Source organism: Pogona vitticeps, chromosome 3, assembly GCF_051106095.1.
Source record: "Pogona vitticeps strain Pit_001003342236 chromosome 3, PviZW2.1, whole genome shotgun sequence".
NCBI classification, from domain to species: Eukaryota; Metazoa; Chordata; class Lepidosauria; order Squamata; family Agamidae; genus Pogona; species Pogona vitticeps.
The window spans coordinates 69,837,953-69,850,836 of NC_135785.1; the positions used below are offsets into that span (position 1 = coordinate 69,837,953).

Genomic DNA, 12,884 nt, shown 5'->3' on the forward strand with positions numbered 1-12,884 from the left:
GTGTGATGGTTTAACATACAGTATGAGCAGAACTCAGCACAGACGGACACTCAAAGTGACTGTAGATGCTAATTCTGCCTGCGTGTTATGTCTGCTAGGTAGCATGTGGCTCAGATTACCTATTAATTACAACCACTAATGTTTCCTCCAATGAGATCATTTAAGTACAGTATAATCATACCTTCCCTCTGGACTCCTCTTTAGGCTACAGTGGGGAACTTCAGAGTAATTAAAGACTGCTTTCTGAGACTATCATTTGTGTTCTTCTTTGAACACCTCCCTGTTGTTAAAAGCTACCTTTTGTCTGCCTAGAAAGATAAGGAGAATTTCAGTAGATTAACAAAAGAACAATTCAAGGCACATATATGATACTTAAGTGTGTGCCTTTGCTAATCCATTGGAACTCTCCTTATCTTACTTCTCAGCACTTGAACCTTCTAGAAACTCTAAAAGAAATTACAATTCCATAGTGCGGCGAACTATTTATGTTATTCTGGTCAGGAATTATCAGCTTGTATTTGGAATCAACTGGGGTTAAACTTTCACCAGCCCCAAACAGAGAAGCAAGAAATTGTATTAATGGTAATACAGTGCAAGGAGTGTTTACTTCTGGTTGGATAACAAGAGAATTGTGGGTTTGGGATTTTTTGTTTGTTTGTTTGTTTACTTTTTTAAAATTTTATTTAAAGCAAAGAAAAACACAAAATAAAAGAAATACACTATACAACAATGCAAGGAGTAAAAACTAAACAAAAAAAAACACTTAAATTGAAAAGAGTGTCCTCTTCCACCAAGACCATTGGAGAGGTATTTACTAATTTGCCCACTACCCTTCCAAAACTGCACTGAATCTTGTGAAGGTACAGAACCTTTCTCTTTTATTAATGGGAAAATATATGGGGAAAAAGAAATACTAAATTGTACGTTGGTAAGAGTAAAGGAAATTTTTTATAAGCTGGTATGGAAATGGTATTTAATACAGGTTAAATTGAATTGTAAATATATTATTGTATATATTGTGTGTGTATATATACACACACACAGTAATATATTTGCAATAATGAATTCTAATATATGTTGGAGGCATGCCAGGAATAAGTACCTATTACATATGTGGTGGGAATGTGAAAATACAATGAAATTTTGGAAAGTGGTTTTCAAAGAAATTAATGCAATAGTGAAGGTAAATGTAGAAATAAACTCTAAAATAGCATTCCTATCAGTATTTGATTTTAAAAAGGGGGATGGATGGTTAAAAAATCAATAACAAATTTATTAACAACGTATTAATGATAGTGAAGAATTGGAAAGCAAACTACAAATTTCAGTTAAGGGATTGGTATAAAGAAATTTGGAATATAGTATTAATAATAAGCTAATCTGATATTAAGATGAAAAAGGAATTGATAAGTAAGACTTATTTAAGAATGGTGTTTTATAAAAATCTGAGCAAGTAGAATAATGTATGGACATTTATCTTTTTTTTTAAACTGATGCTTCTGTTCTATATTTTGCCATTTGTTATTGATAAATGTAACTGGAGTCGGATGAAAAATCCTGGTTGTTTTAAGCTAACCAGGTTTGTCATGGACCTTAGGCACAAATTAATTTCACATCTGTTGTATCTACATGATCCTTTAAAAGGCAGACTCCTAAAAGTATTCAGTGAGGATTAAGAGCTGCGATTATAAATGTTCAATTAATTGTGTTCTATTTTATTGTTTGCATCCTAATTGTGGAATTGGAAAAGTTTATTAAATGGTGTATATTACTGGAAATAAAATATATGATTTTTAATGCTGACTTTAAAATCTAAAATTGGCAAATGATTTTTTTTAATGGGATGAAGTGACTTTAACAACTGAATCTTGACAAACGAAAAGAAATTTGATAGATCAATCCATTTTTGCAACTTTATTATGGTGCTCTTTATTTTTAGATTACTCACAGAATAATATGCAACAAAACACTATTTGATAGTGGTACCTTCAGTGTAATTGGTTCTCCAGGAAACAAGACACTTTCTCCTCCCACTCCCAATTTAGATTGCTTTCCAGGCGTGGACATCGCACTCGCTGATTGCACAGAAATATACTTGTAAACATCATAGATGAATACTGTGGATTTTATTTTTCCTTTGTGTTTTTCCCAGCTGTGGCTGCTTCTCCCCCCTCCCCCAACAAATAAATGCTCCAGGATTGGGGCAGTTTGATTTGTATTATTTTCTGTTGGCTGCACAATGTTCCCCCAAGAGTATCCTTAAACTATCTCACCCCCAAGGTAACATAAGGGTACTTTTTGAGCCACTTTTTTTCTCAAAAACAATTTTGGAGGTTTTTTTTTTTGTTTTTTTTTTTTGTTTGTTTGTTTGTTTTTTTGAGAAGCAGGTGTGTTGGAGAGCCATAGGGCACTGGGGGCTGCAGTTGAAACCTCGGGGTGGCAGGATGGCCAGAGACCACATGTTGCTTACCCCTGGTTTTGGTGGTTTGCTCTGTTTTATTTAGAATCCAAATCCCTAAAGTTGTTGAATGTTTCTCTAAACTGTTTCTGAAATCAGGTATATAAGTAAAATATATTTTCCCATCTGTCAGTCCTAAATATCTCATCTTCATTTAACTAGGTGTTTGTCATAGGAAAATGTAAAGAATTAGTGAGCAGAAATGGATAGCCGTTCCAGTCACTGTTGACATACCAAGTAGCTCTCGTTGCTCAGTAAGGAGCAGACCTTAAGATAGGCTTACTCTACTATATTGCATCAGAAGGACCTTTATGTCCTTCCTCCCTCTTCCTAATTTTGATTATGAGGGAGTGTGGCCTGCCATGTGTTAGATTTGACATAGTACACCCATATAAACATATTTCTTGGCAAAACAATGGAATGCTTTCTCTATCCATGCCTTTACTTTACATAGTAGTCAATAATGCAGAAGTCTGCACTGGGGTCTGTTGATGAAACAGTCTTCATCATCTTTCTCTTCAGTCGTTTTAAGAGAAAATGATAGCAGGCCCTAGACAAAAAGTACACATTTCATGATATTGATGGGATTAGATGCTTTTCAGTATACAAAGGCAATTTTCTTTGTTGGGCGTATAGGACTGAAAAATTGATTAGGCATACATAAATGTACCTTTCATGGTTGAAGAGGAAGGAAGGGGACCCTGGGGACAAGCCTGGGAGTGACTGACTGCCCAGCCATTTTAGGAAAAGGTAGCAAGGAACAAAGGAAGGATATTTAACTTAGAGACCTACAAAGGGAATGGATTCGGTAAAATGTATTCCTTGCTTGTATCATTGGGCTGTGGTTGACCTATGTATGCTAAGATTGGTATTCAGCAGGTTTTTAACTTATTTCTAATTTCACGTTTTTGTTTTTGTTTTGGTGCTCAATTAAGAAAGCATCAACCGGATGGCCCCAGTGCCTTTGTATTGTCTGAAAGAATACTTTCAGCCCCACACTAAGCACACTTTCATATGTATTACAGAGCTGGAGTATGGGAACTCATACGAAATAGAATACATGGAGAAAATAGGCTCCTCTATACCTGTAAGTTTGTGGATTTCCTTTTGTGTGGGGTTGCTATATCAACAGTTCCTGTTCCTTGAGATTTTAGGGCCAGGTCTCTGTGATGTCCTGTGGAGAATTCTACACGGTTCAGTCCCTGTGGTGCCACAGAGGTGGAGGAGGCAAGGATTGGGAGGGAAGCAAGCATCAGATATATATAGCTAAGCATTTTTGTGCTGAGCCACTTATCACCCCCAACACCAAACTTTTGTCTGTCTAGCATGATAAGGAGAATTCCAGTCCGTTACCAAAAGAACAACTCATTTACCCTGATGTTTGTTTCCCTACTTATTTGCCACCTATTAATTTTCTGAAATGGCTGTTGCTCTGACAGCTGGCAGTCCTATAAGATCTGATGTGCAGTATGGCTCAAAGCTTGGAAAAACTATGCTTTTGGGGATAAAACTCTCAGAACCCCAATCTGGACATTGCTGTCTGGGGGATTTAGGGAATTGCAGGCGGGGGCGCTTTTCCAAGTTCTAGTAAGAGTGTAGTGGACCCTGTCAAATTGTTTGTTTTAGATGCATAGAATCAAATTTATTATGTAACAGCTTTAACCCAACTTAATTCCCAGTACAATATTTTGTTTTAAGCTTTTCATCAGTAGCATGGCAGAGACTTTGTTCCAGTAGAAGATATATTGTAATATGTATTTTTCTCCCTTTTCTCTTCACAGCAGGATGATGATGCTCAGACAAAACAGTCTTTGTACCTTATGTTCGATGCACAGCAGGAAAGTCCAGTCAAGTCTCCTCCAGTCCGAATATCTGATTCTACCACTCCTTGTTCTGGGTACTTTGCCGCATTTCAAAAAAGAATAATTTTTTTTTTTAAATGTGTAGTAATAAATGAGAAATGGTTGCCTTTTGTAACTTCTCCAGCTGCCCCCATCTTACATGTGGCTGCACTTGAGCAGGCAGAGTTTGGAAAGCTTCCTGTCTTGGACTACAGTTCTTCCCCAGCCGGTATAGCCACCACACTGGCTGGAGGATTTTCCATGTTGTCATCCAGAAAATAACTTTTGCAAAGTAGCCTTACCTTAAGTGGAAATGGCTATGCACACAATCCAATAAATTTTCTAATCATAAAGTTTAATGGATAGGTTTAATTAACACTAATATACCATTTGCATATAGCAGGGAAACAAGTGAAAATGGAGAAATAATTCACTAGAAGGACTCACAGTTTATAGCCACTGAGCAATATGGAGCCTTGAAGAATCAGATGTTGTACTCTGATGTGGTGTGCTGGTTTCCTTCTTTCTCAAGGCTAATATTCTTGCGAGAGAAATCGTAAAGCACCAGTTACTGAAGTGTGTTTTGTCATTGTAGTCAGCAGCACTCCATGATTTCTCACTCAAGAATACTAAAGTAACTAGCCATCCGTGCTCTGCTGTTTTTCTTTTCTTTTTTTTAAAGAGAAGAAACATTAGCTGAAATGGAAATTCATTCTATTTCTTTTTCCAAACACCATGGAAAAAGAAATAGAGGGCCAACTCCCGTTCTTAGATGTCATGGTCATACGCAAAACTGACTTCTGACTGGGACACAAGGTCTACAGAATACCGACCCACACAGACCAGACACAAAAACTCCAACCACCACCCACAGCAAAAAAGAGGCATAATCAAAACACTGGCAGACCGTGCAAATTGGAACTGTGAAGCTCAGTTTCTCAACAATGAACTCAACCATCTGAATTGGGCCCTACAGGCAAATGGCTACTCCAAAAATGAAATCACAAGAGCCATCAAACCAAGAAAACAACACCAAACTGAAGAAGAAAAACAGCCACCCACAAATAAAGTATTTCTGCCATACATCAAAGGGGTCACGGACCACATGGGGAAACTTTTGAAAAAACACAACCTACAAACAGTATTCAAGCCCACCACAAAAATACAACAAATGTTACGGTCAGCAAAGGACAGAAGGGACACCGTCACCACTGCAGGAGTATACCGGATACCTTGCAGTTGTGGCCAGGTATACATTGGAACCACAAAACGAAGCATCCACACCAGAATCAAAGAACATGAGAGACACTGCAGACTAAAACAACCAGAAAAATCTGCAGTAGCTGAACATGCCCTAAAACAAGCTGGACATGAAATTCTATTTCAAAATATTGAAATACTGGACAACACCAGCAACCATTACATCAGACTGCACAGGGAAGCCATTGAAATCCACAAGCACCAACAGAACTTCAACAAAAAAGAGGAAAGTTTGAAACTCAACAAAACTTGGCTCCCAGCTCTCAAAAATACAGCATGCAAAATGTCAACGACCTCTACCCAGCCACAAGGACCGGGGATCACTACACACAAAAGACCAGCTAATGACACCCATCAATCACAGTGACAGATAATCTCTCCCCCTTATCACAACAATACACCCACAACAAAACACACTAATCACTCCACACAGAGAATATTTGCATGAGGAGTGACTTACATTGGATTTGATGTGTTTCATGTAGTCACCAGTTAAAATTGGCCACTGCCTGCTTCAGATACTAGATATAAGTTAGCTTCCTTGCTCACATTCTTCCTTCTGATAACCAGTAATTTTGATTTGGGAAGTAACCCTGTTAATCATCTGACCCACACATTTAATTTAATTTGGTCTTCATCAAGATATTGGAGATTTCAATTTGATGTATTTTTTTTAAGTTTTAGAAGAAGTAACCATTAGTCTATCACATTAAAGCAAAAGAAAAATTTAAAAATACCAGAATTAAGCAAAAGAAAAACATTGTGGCACCTGAAAGCCCAATGGCTATATTTCAAAGTGGGCTTTTGGGGACATGTGCATTTCCTCCGTTTGTAAATGCCAGTTAGAGAGCCTTTTTTGAAAGTGTATGCTATCATGTAGCAGAACTATACTTTGACAGTCCATATTATAATCAAAAAGACATGTCCTCCTTGAAAACCTAGTGCTTTATATCTTATTGTAGTTCAAGCTTGGAAGAAACAGAAACTCAGTTGTCCTCCGGAATGAAGCTACAACATCCAGCTTCACGATCCCTGGCTGCTAGCCAAGAGTCATCATCGCAGTCGCCTGACAAATCAAAGCCAAAAGAACTGGAGCCCATGACCTTAGGTAGCACTTCAAACAACACTGACATAGTAAGTTGTTCTTTAAGAAGCCTCTGCATCAGGCTACTAGCTTGGGTGATAAGTCAAGGTTCTCTAAATGAAAAGCATGTTATTTTAAACGGTTGCAATGGAATGCAATTATTGAATATACTTTGATAATGTTTTATTTTGAAGTCTCTGCAAGAACCGCTCATGGTTGTATTTGACTTCCTGTTATTCTTGGGGATTTGTGATGTGGCTGATAGAAAACATCATTTGCAACAGATGTAGTTGGTGCTTCCTTAGGTACTGAGCATATATTTATGGGGCAGATGCATGATTTGTATCATGAACAGTTGTGCCAGTTTTTGTTACTTCTTCTGTATCCTCCAGACTACACCTGAGGACCCCTTTGCCTCTGCTGATGCTCTTCTCAGTAGGATATCTCATCCACCCTCAATGTGTGATCAGCTACAGTATCTAGAGCCTGACTTAGCAGAAAAGAACCCCCCAATATTTGCTCAGAAACTTCAGGTTTGTAATGGAAGAGTCTGTTGCTGTGTCCTTACTTCAGTGTTTGTAAACGCCAGTAGAGGGCAGATGTCCCTGCCTGGACAACACATTGTGTTGTGTAATGCAACACAAGCTTTTCCCATCATTCCATCATCTGCCATGAATGTTTTAGGAAACTGATATCTAAACTTAATAAACCTTAACATCTTAGGGCAGATTCACATGGTTTTGAGCACATGTTTTGTGTTCGTATTCACACTCAAATTCAAAAGTGTTTCAAAAGCCAGCATGTGAACCAGATCTGCACATAGATATCCACATGTTTATATCATAATCTATGCAATGTCTGTTTCCACTGTAGTACCGGATACATCATGTGTGTAGTGCATTAGGTAAACTACATTTTACATCTTTGAATTTGAATTTACTTTATTGCCATTGTACTTCCATACAATGAAAATAAATGCCATTTTCAATACACATGATGATAAAACACATAAGAACATAGCATCCATAACATGAAAGCATAGTACATTGCACATAAAACACATCCCTCTCATTTACATCCACATCTTCACATTCAGTTTTCCATTGCACAACGCATTGATATTGCACTATACAGTGGAATTCAATATAGCTGCTGTTCTGGGACAGAAACTGTTTTTCAACCTATTTGTCTTTGTTTTAATTATTCTATACTGCCTACCGGATGTTAACAATTGAAAGAGGAAATGGCCCGGGTGTGATGGATCTTTGAGCATATTTTGGGCTTTCTTAAGACCGTGGGAATTATAGAGATCTTCCAAAGAGGGAAGAAGGCAGCCAATGATTCTCTGGACCATTGTAATAATCCTTTTAGTTGCTGCTTTTTTCAATCACAAAACTGAGGGGGAGGGGGTTCTTATTTTTGTTTACTTATTGTTCCTGCTCTTCTCCTAGGACTCCTTCTCCAACTGCCCGTAGCATTTAATATGGAGTAGCAGCTACACCTCAGTTTTTCTTAATGGGCCTGGCAATGAATGGGAAGGTTTGTTCCTTCTTTAATCAACTGCAAGCCCCAAAATATCATCACCCGCCCACCCCTGATAGATGAATTCTAATGTAAGAGGAAGGAAATACTATATTAGCATATATAATATTAATATATAATATTATATCATATAATATATTCGGCATATATTTGGACCCGACGCTCACCATGGAAACTCAGGTGGCGTCGGTAGTCTGCACTGCATTTTTCCATCTTTGGCGGATTGCCCGGCTGCGACCCTATCTCGACATGGGGGCGCTCACTACCTTGGTGCATGCGCTCGTAATCTCAAGATTAGATTACTGTAACGCGCTCTACGTGGGGCTGCCTTTGAAGCTGACACGGAAACTTCAGGTGGTGCAGAATGCGGCGGCCAGGCTCCTTACAGGAGTGAGAAAATATCAACACATCTCTCCAACTCTGGCCGCATTGCATTGGCTGCCCATCTGTTTCCGTGTCAACTTCAAAGTTTTAATGCTTACTTATAAGGCCCTAAACGGTTTAGGACCTCGATATTTGGCGGAACGCCTCCTCCCACCAAGGTCTACCCGGATCACCTGCGCGAGTCAGGAGGTGAGGCTGAGGAGCCTGACGCCGAGAGAGGCCCGGAAGGAGAAGACACGAAACCGGGCTTTCTCGGCAGTGGCTCCTCGCCTCTGGAACAATCTCCCTCCGGCGATTCGCACGGCCCCCACGCTGGGCACCTTTAAAACCCAATTAAAAACATGGCTGTTTTTTCAGGCCTTCCCTCCAGCCAACTCTTGATTTTTTTTCTTACATTTCCTTTTTATCTTTACTGCTGTTCTTGTTTGATTATTATGTATTTGTCTACATTTTATTATTTGATTTTATATTTGGAAGCCGCCTAGAGTAGTCCGGTGGGCCAGATAGGCGGGGTATAAATTAAATAAATAAATAAATAAATAAATTAGCAATTTTTATAAGATCCAAGCCCTGGGGATGGAGGTTGAATTTGTCTGAATGCTTATAAGAATTTTCCTCCACATCTAACAGGGCTTGATGAAGGTTAGATGTTAAATGCTGTAAATAGTTAGCCTCTCAGTACATCAAATAAGTATGTCTTGTCCCCCAAGTAATTGTCATGATGGGTTTATGTAGCATTCATTCCACCAATCTGGACATGTGTTGTTGTTTTTTGCACCATATTTTTAATGCTTTTTCCCTGTGCATTGCTCACTGTCATAAACCATCCCACTGACAGGAGGAGTTAGAGTTTGCGGCAATGCGGATAGAAGCCCTGAAGCTAGCCAGACAAATTACCCTGTCTTCCTTCAGCTCCTCAGATGCTGAGGTATCTTTGACATGCCTGCATTTTGCGTGTGATTGATCACAGTTTAAGGAGCCCAAGGGCCACTTTTTTCCTTAACAACGAGTTAGTTGAAGCTTCTCTTGAGTGATGCTGCCTGATATTTTTGACACTTTTTTTATTCAGAAAGGCAACAAGGAGCATGGCAAGAATCTTCCTATAACCTCAAACATGATCACTTGCAAATATGTCCCAGAAATTTATATTACATATATGTGGTCACAGTCACTACTTTGGCTGCCAATGCATTATGAAAGACTACTTTGCTTTTCACAAACTAATGGATTGCTTAAGCAATTAACAGTAATGGAATCTCAGTGCAGATTATATTTTTCAGATTTTATTGAGGATAATAATTTTCTCTTCGAGTGCACTTCATGGCCATCTATAGATATTATGGGAGGTGCCCAGAATTGGGTTAATGTCAGCATCCCCTTGGAATATCCAAAATGTTGAAATATTGTGGCGAATGTTTGCAGTTAACATAATGTGTGTCAGCGCTCACTTTTGTGAGTCTAAAAATGGGAAGACATGTATACTTAAGTAAGGAATTTTAAAAAAGTAGTTTCGGACTGTTAGCATTTATTTTTGAGTGCCACAATTCACTCCATTTTGAATATATGCTGTAAAGTCACCAACATTAAAAAAGTCAAGCATAGCAGGAAACTTTTTGATAAGTTACAATTTGGTTGACATGCAGTTCAAGTGTGTCATTGGATAGGATACAAATTCTGCCTCGTGCACATAGAAGAGCTTCTGCCACATGCAAACAAACAAATGGTTGTTGTGGGTTTTTCGGGCTCTTTGGCTGTGTTCTGAAGGTTGTTCTTTCTCATGTTTCGCCAGTCTCTGTGGCTGGCATCTTCAGAGGACAGCACTCTGTGCTCTGGTCTCTGAAGATGCCGGCCACAGAGACTGGTGAAACATGAGGAAGAACAACCTTCAGAACACAGCCAAAGAGCCCGAAAAACCCACAACAACCATTAGATCCAGGCCGTGAAAGCCTTCACGAATAAACAAACAAATATTCCCATCCAGTGGGACATGCCTGCTGGTGAAGCAGAGGAAGCAACAAACACTCTTTGTGAGTTTCTCTTTCCTTCTGCAGTCTCCTTCTGTCTCTCAAAAATATGTCCTGCAGAGGAAGTGATATTTGCCAGTTCATCCCTCTCTCTGCCACCCCCTGAACCCCTCAAAAACTTGCTCCAGGAGATTGTGGAAGCCTCTGGAATAGCATGGGAGGTGGCACAGTGGACTACAGAGGAAAAGAGGGAACCAACAGAACTAATTTCCTTGGGCCAAAATATTTTCAGTGTAACTACCTCAGGGAGTAAACCTGCTGGCTGAGGAACTTCTGTATCCATCTTGTCTAAATTTTTGATTAGCAACTTTAATGATAGTCATTTAGAACAGTGGTTCTTAACCCTTGTTACTCGGATGTTTTTGAACTGCAACTCCCAGAAACCCCAGCCAGCACAGTTGATGGTGAAGGCTTCTGGGAATTGCAGTCCAAAACTCCTGAGTAAGCCAAGGTTAAGAACCAGTGATTTAGAGCACCTATAGTCAAATTGAGCTCTGAGGTTGACATTTATCTGTTAGTAGCATTTAAACACTATATTTTCTTCAGTGAGTTCCAGATGCTACAGCACAATCATTCTTCTCACTCTTTTATTTCCACAACAACGTGCTGAAGTAGGCCAGGCTGAGAGAGAATGACTGGTTGTATGTAAGGTGTATGGCTTACAGAAGAGTAAAATCGGAATATTCCAAATCCTATCTAAACACTCTCATCAGCACACACCAGTTGTCCCTTGACATATAGCTTGGTTTATATAAATAGAATTTTGCTTGAAATGGCCAGACAGTGAATACAGGAAGCTCCTAATGTGAGGTTCCAGTGATCTGTAGTGTGTTACAAGTTCTGAAATTGCTCTTTTTTACTTTAAAACATATGTTTTAATCAATCTGAACTTTATGTTTTAAACCTTGGAATGATAAGGATGAAACAATAAGGAACGAAAACACGGACGGTTTCTCAGACAGGAAAACCCTTTCCCCCACACAAGAATATTCTCTTTTTTTAAAGATCTAAAGCATTTCCTTCCTGATAACACCTACAGCATGTTGGTGTGAATTTACTTCTGTGATGCATGTGGTCTAAATTAGAGTGAAATGTTAGCTTTTAAGTCGTCTGTTTGATGTGTGCAGTTGCTTAAGGGGATCCCTTATGGTGGTGTTAATGCAAAGGTCACGGCTCATGGAGTTTTAATTGAAGGAAGGATTCATTCTGGGTTTATTTAAAACAAAGCAAAAAAATACTGGTAACAACTAAATATAGCTGTATATTGCTACTTTACTATCACAAATGAAACTTTTATTTTCCAAACGGAGGGAATATTATACTGATGAACTTCTAGAATTAATTTATTTTCTGTGAGGTGAGTTAGAAGCAATTGGTTGGTGATTTTAAGCATGTTTAAAAACCTTTACAGCACCGTAATTGCATTTTGAGTGGTTCTGATTGGGGATCTACTTGTGCTTGATGTGAGCAAGCTATTGCAGAAAAGCAACATCTGCTTGGTTTTCTTTCTTTCTTTCTGTGAATGGTTTGGCTTAATTGTGTAGCTTGAAATCCAGCTGCTAAATGAATAGACACAATGGGATAATTACACTTTTATTAAAGGCAGCGGCAAATGTTCTGTTGATATATAATGGTGTTGGATTCTGCCCACTTTGTTAACTGCAGTGGACAGGTTTTCTCCCATTATTCTTACTTACAGAAATGTGTGTATGTAAACATATGCAAACTTCTCCCCTATTCTATGACAAGGTTAGTAAAAGTGGCTGTTACGTTTCATATGAATATACGTTGAAATGCAACTTGGTTGTTAGAACCAGAAGAGCAAAATAGATGGCTCAGAAAGGACAGTTTTAAGTCAAAATATGGAAGTGTGTTCCACTTTATCTAAATGTCATTAGATTCATGTTGTATTCTGTCTAGGAGAAAGATGGCAGCAGAGGAATTGATGTGTAGTCGTTTTAAGCCAGCTATGGAAATGGCATACATTTTAAAAATTCATTCTCCCCACCTACCTTCTCTGTGGACAATCCTTCCATAAATTAGTACATTATCAGTACTGAACAAAAGAGAGATTCATATACAGACAGACCTAGGAGGGCTCGGAGAGAATTTGGCCAAATGCCAAATCTGATGTGACAAAATGGATGCGTTGACCCTTTTTAAATAAATAAGCTAAAGTTTGGATTTTTAAAAGATTCCTTTCTAGATACAGTAATAGGATTACTGAACATCTCTCTTTGGATTTTTATCTATTTGAATCTCTCTATAATTCATTTCCTGTATAGGTGAGT

The 12,884-nt window shown here is 38.6% G+C and overlaps 1 protein-coding gene across 23 annotated transcripts in view; it reads left to right on the plus strand.

Moving 5' to 3' along the window:
- The window catches only part of TACC2 (transforming acidic coiled-coil containing protein 2), a 219,665-nt gene that overhangs the window by 180,196 nt on the left and 26,585 nt on the right, over positions 1-12,884 (plus strand). For 9 of the 23 annotated variants that reach the window (XR_013543921.1, XM_078391167.1, XM_078391169.1 and 6 more), the window contains 5 exons: positions 3,484-3,545; positions 4,240-4,355; positions 6,522-6,693; positions 7,036-7,176; positions 9,408-9,497. Coding sequence is in view for 22 of the 23 variants with exons in the window: in XM_078391167.1 (XP_078247293.1) it covers positions 3,484-3,545; positions 4,240-4,355; positions 6,522-6,693; positions 7,036-7,176; positions 9,408-9,497 (581 nt within the window). In the remaining variant the exon portion in view is untranslated. The remainder of the gene's footprint in view (positions 1-3,483; positions 3,546-4,239; positions 4,356-6,521; positions 6,694-7,035; positions 7,177-9,407; positions 9,498-12,884) is intronic. The other 14 variants (XM_078391171.1, XM_078391172.1, XM_078391175.1 and 11 more) reach the window with 2 other exon arrangements.